Source organism: Lolium rigidum, chromosome 7, assembly GCF_022539505.1.
Source record: "Lolium rigidum isolate FL_2022 chromosome 7, APGP_CSIRO_Lrig_0.1, whole genome shotgun sequence".
NCBI classification, from domain to species: Eukaryota; Viridiplantae; Streptophyta; class Magnoliopsida; order Poales; family Poaceae; genus Lolium; species Lolium rigidum.
The window spans coordinates 105512102-105530331 of NC_061514.1; the positions used below are offsets into that span (position 1 = coordinate 105512102).

At 44.0% G+C, this 18230-nt stretch overlaps 1 protein-coding gene across 1 annotated transcript; it reads right to left on the bottom strand.

Annotated features, from left to right (window-relative positions):
* Positions 1–484: 484 nt before the first annotated feature.
* On the bottom strand, positions 485–3728 carry LOC124676838. The gene is made up of 4 exons (XM_047212859.1): positions 3419–3728; positions 2410–2687; positions 1828–2070; positions 485–1114 (listed from the first exon to the last, which is right to left on the bottom strand). Exons 2-4 carry the CDS (start codon positions 2644–2646, stop codon positions 839–841), a joined length of 756 nt encoding a protein of 251 aa, XP_047068815.1. The 5' UTR covers positions 2647–2687; positions 3419–3728; the 3' UTR covers positions 485–838.
* Between the last annotated feature and the right edge of the window lie 14502 nt (positions 3729–18230).

The window sequence follows — 18230 nt, forward strand, 5'->3', positions numbered from 1 at the left end:
CTGGGTTAGTCATGTGTTCTCCCAATCAGAGCACCATCCAGACACGCCTAAATGGCTCATCAGGAAAATGTATTGACAGATATGCTTACAGGTACTCCCTCCGTTTCATATTACCACAAGAATTATGGAACCGAGGGAGTACTATATGGAGTAGTTAATATGAATTATTCAGGAAAATGTATTGACAGATATGCTTACAGATACTCCCTCCGTTTCATATTACCGTCTGCAAAATGATGAATGGAGATAAGCAACACTCTGATATATATTGCCCGTACAAAAATAAACATTCTGATATATAGATATATAGACAACAAATGGATGAACCAGCTGGGAAAAGGTTATCTTTCAGGTCTAACCAAGCTGGTAGAAGAATTGAACTTACAGCAAGTCCATGACCAAGGGGAGAGCAAACATCACTAACAAAGGAAATTGGATACTAGCAAGCTTTAAAAAAAATTGGATACTAGCTCGCAGTGCTTAATTTGAAAACAAAATATCTTTATAGATGATTTACTACTACTTGGACCTTGGTAATTTTGATCCATCAGATTCAGCATTCAAGTTGCCACCTACAAACCACTGACGACCAGGCGATCATAGCAGCGGTGTTACATGACATACAAAACTGACCACAACAACTCCTCTCTCTCCTGTTCTGTAGTCAATACAAACCATAGACAGCACATGAATTTCACTACACTAAGCGAGAATCACCATCCAGCAGAAACAACAGCTGACCGCCTAGTTGCGTCGATGTACTTAGCAGTGGCCTATACGTGATCAAAACGAGAAGTTTCTGCGATGAAAATCCGAACACAAACAGGGCACGCCAGGCTCAAGATTCCTGTCCTTGTGGACGCAAGTTGCTTTTGAAAAGGTTCCCAAGATTATGAACCAACTTCTGGGGCTGCTGCCACCACACGGGTTCAGAACCACCTGGGTTTCCATACACATCATCTTGTGTGCTGTCCTTCTTGGTGATGCCATCTGAGAATTCACGCCAGTTAAGCATGGCACGCTTCAGCCGGGATGTTCTCTTACCAGTAGCAAGATATTTGGTGTAGTCTCTAGCAAGGCGGTACAACTCCTCTCCCCTGATTATATGGACATACTGCATAACAAAGCAACCATGAGTTAGAAAGCATATGTGGGGGTTCCTTAACGTTCACAGCCAGCACGAATATGAGCATGCTCATGTTATGTGTGTTATGGACGTATGGTGAAAAAGGATCTGTGCAGAAGTCTTGCCTTTGGGTATTTAGAACAGCTTTAGTAATGAAGATAACCACAAGACAATATAGCACATATTTGCTAATGGTACACAAATCAATAAACATCCCCAGTAAGCTTCTATACTATGAAGAGTACTTCAGTTTTTTTGTAACGTATAAGTTAGTCCACATGGATTAGTACTTATAGTTATAGGAAATAAAGAAACAGCTGTCATTTTTTCACTAACGGGTTAATAATGAGATCTTTGACAAATCAGGAACTGCACCGATCATTTTGTCACTAAAGGAGAATGGAAATCTCACTATCCTGCACTTCTATTATGTGCCTCATCCCTTCTGAGCCAGCTAAGTGCATAAGCAGAAACGGGTGTTCAAAATAATAAATATCATGTTATCTTCATGTATTTGTACAATCACCCATGGCTACAATTAAACAGCAAAAAAGTTTGCACATGAAATAGCCAAAGTGCTCGCTTAACATGGTAAATAGTCACTGTAAGATATTGAAAAGTCTGCACAGAACAATCGTTATAAATATAAAGTATTTCACAATGAAGGACAATGACAAGGAAGACTGAAGCAATGCAATTACCGTGAGTACAAAAGCGAAGGTTGCTAATAAAACTTGGACCATTTCATACAGTGAATCCGTAAAAGATTCGTCATCTGGCCCATCAGAACCACCACCGCTGCCTCCATAACGGTTCTTATTTCCACCATTTCCACCAGATCCTTGTCCGGTAATCTTAGACAGTTGCTCCATCAACAAACCTTGTATGGACCATTGCTTTTTTGCTCCATCCATTGCTTTATTCAAAGATTCCATAGAGAATTGCTGAAAATAAAGCTAAAATAAGTCAAACAGATGGTTCGACAGAGCAATTGTGCTTAACAGCCTTAATGTACTATGTGCTTGTTGTGTATCATATCAGTTGTCTGATCCATAAATTCAAACCAAAACAGGATTAAGAGTTAGCACACTCCACTTTACACAATATCCCTATTTCCTGTAGATGATTTCCTGAAAAACATCAATAACAGACTTCCACAGTACCAAACCAAATCAAACTTGACAAAATTGCTAAGCTGTAACGAAACCGCAAGTTTTCAATGCAATTCACCCACAAAGCCGAAAGAAATGATTAAATGTAGGAAAGCTGCAAAGGCTACTTACATCATTGGCAGAACCAAGATTTTCCTTCCCACTTGAGGCATATACAGGACCAAGCCTTTTATGGCAAGCAGCAACAAGAAGCCTTGGATATACTTTCTCCTGCAGCTTGCAAGATCTAGAAGAACGTTGCCATGCAGAATGTAAAGGAGGTAATTTGCACGTTCTCCCAAGACCTAATGGCCTGTCCAAAGTGAGATCACCATGAGGCTTGTATATTGTAGCTTGGCAGTAGCTCATATTTCCTTCTTCTTGAATTCCGGAAGTAACTAGAACCAAATCTGTAGGTTAAAAATATGAATGAGTATATATCAAACTAGGAAGAATAATGTCATATATACGGAACAGAATCAAGTGTCAACTGAACTGATCAAGACTAAAAAAAATCTCCATTTTGCACAATGCTGTAGCCAGTGTTCAAGATGATTCAACAGAGGTGACAGTCATGCTTTAAAACGATTAGGCAGTGCAATCTTCTAATGCTTGCTACAAACTAAATTAAGCGTGATGTTCTCAATAATTTATTCCCATGAATGAACTAAGAGTGCGCGAGGATTTGAGGAAAACAACAGTTGTTATTACTAGATAGAGCAATACTCTCTGATGTTCAGAGATGATTATGAAGTCCACCTAAAATGTACTTTAGAGGGATTTTAACGAGCCACAAAATGACCTAAATGCTAAGTAAAGAAAATACAACAGATACTCGTCATGAGACCACGCTCGAAACACTAATGCAGGCTGAAATACAGCATTTGTTTCCCACACATTCTCAATACTTCTTAACATGAACCCTAGTAAAATTAGAATGTACCCAACAAGCAGAAAAAATCATGTCACGGGCAAAGCAGAATCACCAAAGTTCGTACAGCTCATAGGCTAATATCCAGGCTCGGATCTAGATGGTGCTCCCTGTGTGCACCAGCACACCCATAATTGTGAAGGTCACTAGGTCAGTGCGATTTAACTACAGTACAAAATCGCTGGAGGAAAACCACCTCACAAGTCATACCTCAAAACCCAATAGCCAAAGACTTTGGGCGGGGCGGAGACAGCAGGAACGCGATGTCCCGGCGAGGAATACCGGGAACGGAGATTGCGGGGTGAGACGCGGGATCGAGGCGTCGGCGGTGGCGCTAAGGTACGGCACGGCGGCAGCTGTAGGGCATCGTGCTAGACCATAGTCGGGATTTAGAGCCGCGTTGGTAGGTGACGACTCGGGAGGAAGGGAGAGGGAAGAAAGGTAAGGGGAGAGGGGTAGGGTTTGGCTCCGCCGCGCTGCAACGAGCTCCCGGCCGGCGGTGAGCGGGGGACGGCGGAGGGGGAGGCGCAGTGGGGAGAGAAGGATTGGATTGCGTCGTCTTCTCAGGCAGTCAGGCTACAAGAGGGAGTGGGCCGTGGGGGACCCCATTTCGTACGAGGTTGGGCTGGTTTGTGCTGGGCCTACTTCACGCCAACGGGCCCAACACATCCTGGGCTGCTCTTTGACTTTGAGCACCGAGTAATAAAAAAGCTGCTCTTTGTCGGAAACATCTTTGTCTCACTGCGTAGTCTTTTTTAACTCGAGGTGTTTTCTGAGTTCATTGTCTCCTGTGGCTGATTTCCAATGGGACAGTGCTGGGCGTCCCCCGGGGGATCTGATTTCCCAGCCCCCGGGTCCCCAGCCGTCGGATCGGTCATCTTGGACGGTCAGATCTGCTTTTACTAGATGCAGCAAAAAAACACCTCCCGGCAGCAAAAAAAATAACCCGCTTTTGCTACATTGTAGCAAAAAACGGTTCAACCATGAAATCAAATAAAAAGGCTGATCTTGGAGACTCGCCGGAGACCTCGCCGGAGAGCTCGTAGCAAAAATATTATGCTCTTGTAGCAAAAACAGATATCGTCGAAGACATTACGGAGAACTCGTCGGAGGACTCACTGGAGACCTCGCCGAAAGACCTCGGTAGCAAACACGTTTTGCAATTGTAGCAAAAACCTAAAAGTTTTGAAGCAAAAAATTATGTAGCAAAAAGCATGTAAGGCCAGCCGGTAGCAACTAGACCAATCGCCGGTAGCAAGGCCAGCCTAGCTAGTCATCCCTCCCCTTGTAGTTGTAGAGGCATCCTGTCGCTCGCAGCAGCGCCGCCCACCGCCGGTAGCAAGGCCGGCCGCCTGTTGTAGCGAAGCCTGGCCGCCCTTATAGCAAGCCCCACATCCCGTTGTAGCAAGCCCGGACGACCCTTGTAGCAGCAGCCAAGCCCGCACCATTACCTCCACCAAGCGCCGGCGGGACCTTGGGCGGCGTGCCGGCGTCGAACTCGGAGAAGCAGCGGCGTCGAACTCGGGTGGAGCCGGCGACCGCGCGCATGGGAGGCTTGCCGTGGGCACCAAGGAGAACGCGACGCAGCGGCTGCAGGAGGAGGAGGTCGGGGGAGGCGACGGCCGCGCACAGGCGAGGCTTGCCGTGGGCGTCCGACGAGAACGCGGCGCGGCGGCTGTAGGAGGAGGAGGTTGGGGAAGGCGGCGTCCGCGCAGTGAAGGAGAAAGCACGGCGCGGCGGCGGAGTGGCTGGGGCTCTGCGGCGGAGCGAGGCGGCGTGGCTGGGGCTTGATGTCTACGTTCCCCCTCCTTTCCTGTAGACAGTGTTGGGCCTCCAAGTGCAGAGGTTTGTAGAACAGCAGCAAGTTTCCCTTAAGTGGATCACCCAAGGTTTATCGAACTCAGGGAGGAAGAGGTCAAAGATATCCCTCTCATGCAACCCCGCAACCACAAAGCAAGAAGTCTCTTGTGTCCCCAACACACCTAATAGGTGCACTAGTTCGGCGAAGAGATAGTGAAATACGAGTGGTATGAATATATATGAGCAAGTAGCAACGGTGCCGGAAAATAGCTTGCCGGCGTGTAGTTGATGGTGGTAGTATTGCGAGCAGTAGTAATGCGAGTAAAACAAGTAAACAAGCGGTAGTAACTCAGCGGTATTTATGAACAAGGCCTAGGGATTACACTTTCACTAGTGGACACTCTCAACATTGATCACATAACAGAATAGATAAATGCATACTCTACACTTTTGTTGGATGATGAACACATTGCGTAGGATTACACGAACCCTCAATGCCGGAGTTAACAAGCTCCACAATAATGCTCATATTTAAGTAACCTTAAGTGTAAGATAGATCAAAACGACTAAACCAAGTACTAGCATAGCATGCACACTCGTCACCTTCATGCATATGTAGGAGGAATAGATCACATCAATATTATCATAGCAATAGTTAACTTCGCAATCTACAAGAGATCATGATCATAGCATAAACCAAGTACTAACACGGTGCACGCACCGTCACCTTTGCACACATGCGAGGAGGAATAAAACTACTTTAATAACACATCACTAGAGTAGCACATAGATAAATTGTGATACAAACACATTGCAATCATCAAGAGATATAAATAAGCACTTCACTACGCTCTTCAACAAGTGAATAAGTACTTCGTGAAATATAGCCTAAGAGACCCACACGGTGCACACACCTGTCACCTTTACACACGTGGGACAAGGAGTCTCCGGAGATCACATAAGTAAAACCCACTTGACTAGCATAATGACATCTAGATTACAAGCATCATCATATGAATCTCAATCATGTAAGGCAGCTCATGAGATTATTGTATTGAACTACATAGGAGAGAGATGAACCACATAGCTACCGGTACAGCCCCGAGCCTCGATGGAGAACTACTCCCTCCTCATGGGAGCAACGAGCGGTGATGAAGATGGCGGTGGAGATGGCAGCGGTGTCGATGGAGAAGCCTTCCGGGGGCACTTCCCCGCTCCGGCAGGTGCCGGAACAGAGACTCCTGTCCCCCAGATCTTGGCTTCGCGATGACGGCGGCTCGGGAACTTTTCTCGTATCGTGGCTTCCTCCGTAAGGGTTTTCGATGCGGGGGCTTTATATAGGCGAAGAGGCGGCGCAGGAGGGTCAACGAGGCGACGAGACCATAGGGTGGCGCGGCCGAGGCCTGGGCCGCGCCACCATGTCATCTAGGCCCACCGGGGCCCCCTCCGGCGGCTCTCGGGTGTTCCGGATGCTTCCGGGCAAAATAGGAACCCGGGCGTTGATTTCGTCCAATTCCGAGAATATTTCGTTACTAGGATTTCGAAACCAAAAACAGCAGAAAACGAGAACCGGCACTTCGGCATCTTGTTAATAGGTTAGTTCCGGAAAATGCGTAAATACGACATATAATGTGCATAAAACATGTAGGTATCATCAATAAAGTAGCATGGAACATAAGAAATTATCGATACGTTGGAGACGTATCGGCATCCCCAAGCTTAGTTCTCGCTCGTCCCGAGCGGTGTAAAACGATAACAAAGATAATTTCCGAAGTGACATGCCATCATAATCTTGATCATACTATTTGTAAACATATGTAATGAATGCAGCGATCAAAACAAAAGTAATGACATGAGTAAACAACTCGAATCATAAAGCAAAGACTTTTCATGAATAGTACTTCAAGACAAGCATCAATAAGTCTTGCATAAGAGTTAACTCATAAAGCAATAAATCAAAGTAAAGGTATTGAAGCAACACATAGGAAGATTAAGTTTCAGCGGTTGCTTTCAACTTATAACATGTATATCTCATGGATATTGTCAACATAAAGTAATATAACAAGTGCAATATGCAAGTATGTAGGAATCAATGCACAGTTCACACAAGTGTTTGCTTCTAAGATAGAAAGAATAGGTAAACTGACTCAACAATAAGGTAAAAGAATGGTCCTTCAAAAGGAAAGCATCGATTGCTGTATTTGTGCTAGAGCTTATTTTGAAAACATGAAACAATTTTGTCAACGGTAGTAATAAAGCATATGAGTTATGAAAATTATATCTTACAAGTTGCAAGCCTCATGCATAGTATACTAATAGTGCCCGCACCTCGTCCTACTTAGCTTGGACTACCGGATCTTTGCATGCCATGTTTCAACCAAGTGTCACAAAGGGGTACCTCCATGCCGCTCGTACAAAGGTCTAAGGAGAATGCTCGCATTTTGGATTTCTCGCTTTTGATTATTCTCAACTTAGACATCCATACGGGACAACATGGACAACGAGATAATGGACTCCTCTTAAATGCATAAGCATGTAGCAATGATTATTATTCTCATATGAGATTGAGGATATATGTCCAAAACTGAAACTTCAACCATGGTTCATGGCTTTAGTTAGCGGCCCAATGTTCTTCTCTAACAATTTTGCATGCTCCAACCACTAAAATGATAGATCCTTCGGACAAGACGGACATGCATAGCAACTCACATGATATTCAACGGTAGTTGATGGCGTTCCCCGTAAGCATGGTTATCGCACAACAAGCAACTTAATAAAATATAAAGTGCATAAGTACATATTCAATACTACGATAGTTTTTAAGGCTATTTTATCCCATGAGCTATATATTGCAAAGGTGAATGATGGAATTTTAAAGGTAGCACTCAAGCAATTTACTTTGGAATGGCGGAGAAATACCATGTAATAGGTAGGTATGGTGGACACAAATGGCATAGTAGTTGGCTCAAGGATTTTGGATGCATGAGAAGTATTCCCTCTCGATACAAGGTTTAGGCTAGCAAGGTTTATTTGAAGCAAACTCAAGGATGAACAAGTGCAGCAAAACTCACATAAAAGACATATTGTAAACATTATAAGACTCTACACCGTCTTCCTTGTTGTTCAAAACTCAATACTAGATATTATCTAGACCTTAGAGCAACCAAATATGCAAATCAAATTTTAGCAAGCTCTATGTATTTCTTCATTAATGGGTGCAAAGCATATGATGCAAGAGCTTAAACATGAGCACAACAATTGCCAAGTATCACATTATCCAATACATTTTACCAATTACTACATGTAGCATTTTCCAATTCCAACCATATAACAATTTAACGAAGAGGAAACTTCGCCATGAATATTATGAGCTAAGAACACATGTGTTCATACGAACCAGCGGAGCGTGTCTCTCTCCCACACAAGGATGAACTTATTCAGAGAACGAAAATAACAAAACAAAAATAAAAGCACACACAGACGCTCCAAGTAAAATACACACGATGTGACTGAATAAAAATATAGTTTCACTAGAAGAAACCTGATAAGTTGTCGATGAAGAAGGGGATGCCTTGGGCATCCCCAAGCTTAGATGCTTGAGTCTTCTTAAAATATGCAGGGATGAACCACCGGGGCATCCCCAAGCTTAGACCTTTCACTCTTCTCGATCACATTATATCACCCTCTTCTATTGACCCTTGAAAACTTCCTTCACACCAAACTTCAAGCAAACTCATTAGAGGGTTAGTGCATAATCAAAAATTCACATGTTCAGAGGTGACACAAACATTCTTTTCACTTCTGGACATTGCATAAAGCTACTGGACATTAATGGATCAAAGAAATGAATCCAACATAGCAAAAGAGGCAATGCGAAATAAAAGGCAGAATCTGTCAAAAACAGAACAGTCCGTAAAGACGAATTTAAAGATGGCACCAGACTTGCTCAAATGGAAAAACTCAAAACTAATGAAAGTTGCGTACATATCTGAGGATCACGCTCGTAAATTGGCAGATTTTTTCGAATTTTCTACAGAGAACTGTGCCCAGATTCGTGACAGACAGCAATGCTGTTTCTGCGCAGCGATCCCAAATATAACATCAACTTTGACATAGAAACTTTACTTGGCACTAAAACATGATAAGGAGAGGTTGCTACAGTAGTAAACAACTTCCAAGACACAAATATAAAACAAAGTACTGTAGCAAAATAACACATGGGTTATCTCCCAAGAAGTTCTTTCTTTATAGCCATTAAGATGGGCTCGGCGAGTTTTGGTGATGCACCCGCAAGAAATAGTATTTGAAGCAAAAGAGAGCTTCAAGAGGCAATTCAAAACACATTTAAGCCTAACATGCTTCCTATGCAGAAGAATCTTATACACAAATGAATTCATGAAGAGCAAAGTGACAAGCATAAAAGGATAAAACACGAGTAACTTCAAGATTCTCAACATAAAGAGGGGAAACTTAATATTATTAAGATGAATATAACCATGTTTCCCTCTCTCATAATAACTTTCAGTAGCATCATTGATGAAATCCACAATATAACCATCACTTAAAACACTCTTATCATGGTTCATATGCATAAAGGTATCATTATTTTTGTCATAAGAAAAACTCTTCTCATTAATAGTAATTGGAGCAGGATCATTATCAAGAATTTGAACATGGTAAACAAGTTGCATACTAAGGGAATGGTTTTTGGCAAGCCCATCATAACTATGACAAGTTTCATAAGGATAATTGTAACATGTGTCATATACGTCTCTATAGCAATTATCTAAACCAGAATATGTAATATCATCATTTTCACTAAAAGTAGAAGTCTCAAATATAGGATCTTCAAGCACAACATCCCCAAGCTTAGGGCTTTCAATATCATCGTTTAAGGGGACATGAATAATGCTATCATCATTACTTTCATAATCAGTACCAAAGAGATTTCCAATATCAAAGGTAGTGTGCTCATTCAAATCATGATCACTAATATGGGTAAAGGGTATAGGAAGATCATCGTACTCAGATTCATTATCATAATAATCATTAGGAGCAACATACTTACGGTTACCTAGCGTTATCTCATTCACGCGGGGATACGCTGTTACCTCTTTCTTTTTATTCTCCTTCTTCTTCTTCTTCTTCGTTCCCTTCTTCTTCTTCTTCTTCTCCTTCTCCTCGTTCCCTTCTTTAGGACGAAGAGGCTTGAAGGGTGGCTTGTCCGCATAACCTGATTTTCTTTTAGAAACAATAGAAGAAACTTGGGAGGATCCCTCCTTTTCATTAATTAATTGAAAACACACAGCGGTCCTATCATATTTTGGCAAGGTGTCATCTTCTAAAATATTCTGTATGTAAGTATTTGTATGGCTATTATCAATGCAATAAGAAAGACAACCATGCAGGACATCATCAATATCAAGATCGTTGATATTTAACAAAGAAATTTTTCTTGATAACTCTTCACACTTCAAAAATAAGGTAAGTTCATCATGCTGATTAGGAATAATTTCATCATCACAATACAAATTTGCAGCACTCATGGGGTTTGAATTATCATTGGAGGAACATTGAAAATTAAAATGACCAACTCTATGGCAAAGTTCACAAATAAAAGGATAGAGGGCACACACTTTTTCTCCAAGATTATCTAGAGCTCTAGACCACTTTCTAGTTTTTTCATTTCGTGATGGATACAATATTCATCTTCTATTTGATTAATTCCACAAGGTCTATGTATTCCGCAAAAATTAACATGCTTATAGGAAATAGCATTCTTAGGAGTTTGAGCATGCTTATTGCAATTATTAACAACAATGTCATTCTTCATGCAAGCCTCTTTAAAAGGTTCATGATACTTATCAAAATTCTTTTTAGGCAATTCTAAATGAGAAGCAAAGGCTTTATAAAGATTTGCGAGCAACTTGAGAGTCAAGACCATAAGTAGCACTCGTATTTCGAAATTTATCGGTATGCATAAAAGTTTCAATGCATTCATAATCATAGTTTATACCGACTCTTTACCTTTGTCGTTCTCCCAATCTTCAGCGTTCTCCTTAATCCGATCAAGAAGGTCCCTTTTAAACTCTTCTTTATTGCTCGTGAATGATCCAGAACAAGTAGTATCCAGCAAGGTCTTATCTTGAAAAGAAAGTCTTACATAGAAATTATCAATGATGATATTACCTGGAAGCTCATGATTGGGGCATTTGAGCATTAAAGTCTTCAATCTCTCCCATGCTTGGGCAATACTCTCTCCATCATGAGGCCAAAAATTATATATATGGTTTCGATCTTTGTGAATTTCACTTGGAGGATAGAACTTGGAATAAAATAGAGGCACAATATCCTTCCAATCAAGAGAGCGCCCGTCCTTCAATAGTTTATACCAATGCGCCGCTTCACCAGATAGCGATATAACAAATAATTTCTTTCTAACTTCATCCATTGAAATACCTGCACACTTGAATAACCCGCATAATTCATGCAAAAACAATGAATGATTCCTAGGATGGACAGTTCCATCCCCTTCATAGCGGTTATCCATAACACGTTCAATAATTTCCATAGGTATTTTATACGGAATACTTTCAGCAGGTGGATTTAAAGTATCAGAAGCATCATTAGAGTTATTGCATATGGGAGATAAAGCATTATCAGAACAAAATATTTCTTCCAAAGCGGAGGAGCTAAAAAGATTATTTTTATGTAAACCAGCTTCCCCAAGCTTAGACTTTTTCATAGCATTAGCAGTAATTGCATTCATACTAATAACACTGCTACTATCATGTAAATAAGGTTCCATAGGTTTTTTAATTTTTGTATCAAACCATCCATGTCTTAAATCGGGAAATAGAATAAGAAGCTCTTTGTTGTCCATTATGCCTAACTAGTGTAAACAAGAAACAAAATGTCGTAATTGCAGAGTCTAAAGGAAATAGCTTCGAGCACACACACAATGGCGCCAGAAAAGTATCGTTACACTGGAACCGAAGTATGAGTGCCTTTTACCTTTCCTCCGCGACAACGGCGCCGGAAAAGTGCTTGATGTCTACGTTCCCCCTCCTTTCCCGTAGACAGGTGTTGGGCCTCCAAGTGCGCAGGTTTGTAGAACAGCGAGCAAGTTTCCCTTAAGTGGATCACCCAAGGTTTATCGAACTCGGGGAGGAAGAGGTCAAAGATATCCCTCTCATGCAACCCCGCAACCACAAAGCAAGAAGTCTCTTGTGTCCCCAACACACCTAATAGGTGCACTAGTTCGGCGAAGAGATAGTGAAATACAGGTGGTATGAATATATATGAGCAGTAGCAACGGTGCCAGAAAATAGCTTGCTGGCGTGTAGTTGATGGTGGTAGTATTGCAGCAGTAGTAACGCAGTAAAACAGTAAACAAGCAGTAGTAACTCAGCAGTATTTATGAACAAGGCCTAGGGATTACACTTTCACTAGTGGACACTCTCAACATTGATCACATAACAGAATAGATAAATGCATACTCTACACTTTTGTTGGATGATGAACACATTGCGTAGGATTACACGAACCCTCAATGCCGGAGTTAACAAGCTCCACAATAATGCTCATATTTAAGTAACCTTAAGTGTAAGATAGATCAAAACGACTAAACCAAGTACTAGCATAGCATGCACACTGTCACCTTCATGCATATGTAGGAGGAATAGATCACATCAATATTATCATAGCAATAGTTAACTTCGCAATCTACAAGAGATCATGATCATAGCATAAACCAAGTACTAACACGGTGCACGCACCGTCACCTTTGCACACATGCGGGAGGAATAAAACTACTTTAATAACACATCACTAGAGTAGCACATAGATAAATTGTGATACAAACACATTGCAATCATCAAGAGATATAAATAAGCACTTCACTACGCTCTTCAACAATGAATAAGTACTTCGTGAAATATAGCCTAAGAGACCCACACGGTGCACACACTCGTCACCTTTACACACGTGGGACAAGGAGTCTCCGGAGATCACATAAGTAAAACCCACTTGACTAGCATAATGACATCTAGATTACAAGCATCATCATATGAATCTCAATCATGTAAGGCAGCTCATGAGATTATTGTATTGAACTACATAGGAGAGAGATGAACCACATAGCTACCGGTACAGCCCCGAGCCTCGATGGAGAACTACTCCCTCCTCATGGGAGCAGCAGCGGTGATGAAGATGGCGGTGGAGATGGCAGCGGTGTCGATGGAGAAGCCTTCCGGGGGCACTTCCCCGCTCCGGCAGGGTGCCGGAACGGAGACTCCTGTCCCCCGGATCTTGGCTTCGCGATGACGGCGGCTCCGGAACTTTTCTCGTATCGTGGCTTCCTCCGTAAGGGTTTTCGATGCGGGGGCTTTATATAGGCGAAGAGGCGGCGCGAGAGGGTCAACGAGGCGACGAGACCATAGGGTGGCGCGGCCGGGGCTCGGGCCGCGCCACCATGTCATCTAGGCCCACCGGGGCCCCCTCCGGCGGCTCTCGGGTGTTCCGGATGCTTCGGGCAAAATAGGAACACGGGCGTTGATTTCGTCCAATTCCGAGAATATTTCGTTACTAGGATTTACGAAACCAAAAACAGCAGAAAACGAGAAGCGGCACTTCGGCATCTTGTTAATAGGTTAGTTCCAGAAAATGCGTAAATACGACATATAATGTGCATAAAACATGTAGGTATCATCAATAAAGTAGCATGGAACATAAGAAATTATCGATACGTTGGAGACGTATCAGGGCTCTGCGGCGGAGCGCGATGCGAGATTTCTGCGGGAGAGAAGGCAAGGAGATAAGATCGTGTAGGGGGGCCCACCCATGACGTGTTGTGCTGGAACGCTAGCACGTGCGTCTGTGATGCTGCTCAACCGACGGCCATGGAACCGGGGGATGCATCGCGCGTTATCCCCCGGGGGCATTGGATCATTTTCCTTTCCAATGTCTACACTGCATTGTAAGAACGGCCGTTATGCGGCACACATTTCCTCCTGTGCTTTATACCAACAACCCCCAATAAGCCTATCTGTAAGTGGCTATCAACCAAAGGTGGGCTTTTCTTTTCTGCCCAGTCAATGAGCAAAGCTGACTCAGGTTGATAGGATCACATGACACACAAGGTTATTTTCGATTGTTAAAACTCCTATGCAAATAAAAAAAGTTTTTGTAGCTGACTTTTAAGATCATGCTGACCATGGGCAACTACGGTGAAATTGGGTTGTTGTGGAATATCAAATGTATGCTTTGCTATAAAGTTAAGACTATCACTTTTTTTCCTACACTTGCTATGGCAAAGTGTAAGTTGGTGTAGTTGAATGTACTGTTGACGTTAGGGAATTACCCGGGGCGGGGGGGGGGGGGGGTTCTCTCATACTATCTGTAGTTAGATGACCATATTTTAAGTAAAGAATAGGCACTTGAAGGCAGTAGGTGTGAGTGCTGATCTAGTACATTTGGAAAACCAAAATTGTGGTGTGTTTTCATCATCCTTTTTCTCATGTGTTTAGTGAGTGTGGTGTTTTAAATTTCACATTGGCGATCTTGATCCGTTGGTATGGAGAACCAAAGTTGACCATAGCTCAACGGTTGTATTGAAATTGACCGACAAGAGCTATGGAATTTTTGATGAAAGTAACGTCGGTGCGTGTTAGCTAGGGCCCTTTTTCTCATTGTTTAGTATAACTAGTTGAATGCCCGTGCGTTGCTACGGATGTGTTACCCTCCAAAACCCCCCGACGGGCTTTGGTTAAGCAACACGAAGAGCCGGGAAGCTCCCAGGGCCGCTTAGTGGATCCCTGGCACCTCGCGTCGTCCCGCAAATCTTCTGGCCAAACGTCCTGGCGGTTGCTAGGGCGTGCCACCTGACCTAGACCCGGTCGGGAAGGTGTTAGTGCTTCGATTGTTCCTGCATGGTAGACACGTGCACATTAAATACGAGCCCTATCGGCTCTCAGGTTTCCCTGTGGATCGGCTCAAGGAGCCGATCGCCCCATGCTTCACGTTGGATTTACAATGGCATAGGGATCCTGCTTGATCAGGACAAAGCTAAAGCGATCCACGACAGTTTGAGGTTTTCACCGTATAACCGGAACATCCTACGTGCGATCGGGCCTAGCAGCTACGAAAGACGGTGCAAACCACCCCTACGAGAGGCCTAAAAACCAACATGACGTCGATTCCCGGAACATCCCTCGCAGGGACGGTGAACAGCATCTAACGCACCACCGGATCCTCCGACCCCAGCGTAAGGCCTAACTATGCAGATATTAAACTAATCCTTGCAGAGCAAGGAGCAACTATAACGGATCGGATCTACTAAGTAACGAAAAAGCAGTATGCTGCCCTCACGTCTGGATAGACGTGAGGGCAGCTAGGTGTCGAGGGACGGCATCACCACGCAGATATGCACGCGAAAGCATCGATGCAAGACCCTAAACACCTAAGGATAAATAGTACTCGCTCGCCATCAACAAGGCTTCAGCGACGAGCAGTACAAGGTTGACGAATAAACTTGTACTCGCCTAGATCGCTAGATGCGATCTAGGCAGCATGGTGCTTACCCGGGAGAAACCCTCGAAGAAAGGGGTGGCGATGCGCCTGATTTGTGTTGGTTTGAACGATGATTGTCCTCCTTTCTCGATAACCCTAGATACATATTTATAGTCCAAGGGACTTTCTAATTGAGGCGTGCACCTAACCGTGCACGGGCCAGACTCTAACTGTTAAATCTAAACACGATACAATCTAATAATCTTACGGATACACGGGCCACTTAGCCCAAACTCTTAGCGCAAGGCCGCTTCAAAGATGCTCCACGTGTAGTCTTCAAAGCCCATCTTCACTTACGGCCCACCTCCTGATTTGGCCAAAATCGGGTGGTAACACATGCCCCCCTGGTTTTGGTAATGATAATATCAAAACCATCTGTTTTTTCCTCGAGGGGTCATGTCGTGGCAGAGCAGAACCGTCGCAGTATTCTTCATCATGACTCTTGTCTTCCCAACTTCTCTGCACGATTGGACGGCTTTGGCACCACATCTTCGAGAACCGTCACGGCATTAAATCTTCACTGTATCCCCTTTATTTATCTGTGCCAAACGTTTCGCCACTTCATCCCCTCGCTCTGTTCTGACCACCAACACCAAAAAACCCTCTTCCATTGCAGCAATGTCTTCGTCTTCCTCTACTTCCTCAGATCTCTCCGTCCGAGCTCCGTCAAAGAATGAGGGTGACCCTCATCCCGGGGCGACCTCCTCCAGCAAGAAGGAAGAACCAGTGAAGACGGAAGAGGCCCCCTCCTCCGCCAGGCACCCGCCGACGAAGCGCTCCCGCATGTGGGCGGACAGCGAGGACGATGATGATGACGAGGAAGGAGAAGAAGAGGAGGAAGATGATTCCTCCTCTTCCGCTGGATATCCGCCGACGAAGCGCTTCCGCAGTTGGGCGGACAGTGAGGATGATGATGATGACGAGGAAGAAGAGGCTTCAGCTGAGGACCTGGGCAGCAGCGACGAAGAAGCCTCCGGAAGCGGTGCTGATGGTGGCTCCGGCGCTGACGATGAGGCCAGCGAAGATTAGCTCTGTAGGATTAGCAATTCCCGAGCAGTCGGCTCTTCTTTTGTTCTTCCTTTCTTGAGAAATCGGCTCTTCCTTGTAAAGATCCTTTCTTATCAATGAAGAAAATTTCTCTACATAACCTTTGCTTTCTTGTCAACTTGGCCGATTTGTCGAATGAAGCCACTGCTCAAAAAGCCGATGGCACAGCGTCGGCCTGCATCCCAAACACGATTCTAGGCGCAATTTGCCTGATTTTTACCCTTTTATTTTTTTTTACCGGCCGATTTCATATAATCGGCCCCCATTTACCCATTTTTTCTTTCTTACTGGCCGATTTGTGTATCGGCCTCCATATCTTTACTGTCCATCATCCCACATACTTGGGAAATATTTCTTCAGATGCTGGCCGTTGACGGCTACCGGGAATTTCACGCCATCCAACATCTCGAGCATGTACGCATTCCCCTTCAGAACTTGGACAACTTTATACGGGCCATGCCAACTCGGAGACCATTTCCCATACTCTTTATCCCTTGTCCCCAATGGCAATACAGCTTCCCATACCAAATCACCAACTTGTAATTCTTTTGGCTTCACCTTCTTATTATATGCCCGAGCTACCTTGGCTTTGTTCTCCTTGATCTTCTCGAGTGACCATAGCCTAAGCTCCGTCGCATCCTCAATCGTCGTCGCTTATCAGGGCTGCATATTCTTCAGCAGTTAGGTCATTCTGAAACGTCACCCGCCTTGATCCTGCCTTGACTTCCCAGGGTAACACAGCTTCCTGTCCATAGACCAGCTGATATGGGGTGGTTTTGATTGCCCCATGACACGACATACGGTAGGCCCACAACGCCTCTGACAACACCTCATGCCATCGCTTGGGGTGCTCGTTAATTTTCCTCTTGATCAGCTTGATCAAGCTCTTGTTGGATGCTTCGGCCTGCCCATTTGCTTGAGCATAATATGGAGATGATCGGATCAACTTGATTCCCATGTCGTCGCAGAACTTTTTCATCTCTTTCGAAACGAAGACCGAACCTCCATCGGTCGTAATAGTTTGGGGATCCCGAACCTATGAATAACATGTTCCAATACGAACTTGATAACATCTTCCGACGCTACTTTCTTCATAGGGACCGCTTCCACCCATTTCGTGAAGTAATCTGTGATGGCCAGAACCCATCTATGGCCCTTGCTCGATGAAGGATGAATCTCTCCGATCATGTCCATACCCCACCCTCGGAATGGCCAAGGCTTGATGATGGGATTCATTGCTGATGCAGGCACCATCTGAATGCTCCCAAACTTCTGACATGCTTGGCAACCCTTGTAATACTGGAAGCAATCTTCAAGCATGGTAGGCCAATAAAATCCGGAGCGCCTAATCAGCCATTTCATCTTATGGGCCGACTGGTGAGTTCCACAAGCACCCTCGTGCACTTCGTGCAAGAGCCGATTGGACTCGGCTGACCCCAGACACTTGAGGAGTAATCCTTCCAGCGTTCTATAAAACATGTCATCGCCTATCAGTACGTACTTCATGGCTCTGTATCTTGTACGCTTAGGTGCCCCCCGAGCCGGATCTTTCAAATAATTGAAGATGTCGGCTCTCCAATCGTCTGGTTCCAGGTATTGCACCTGA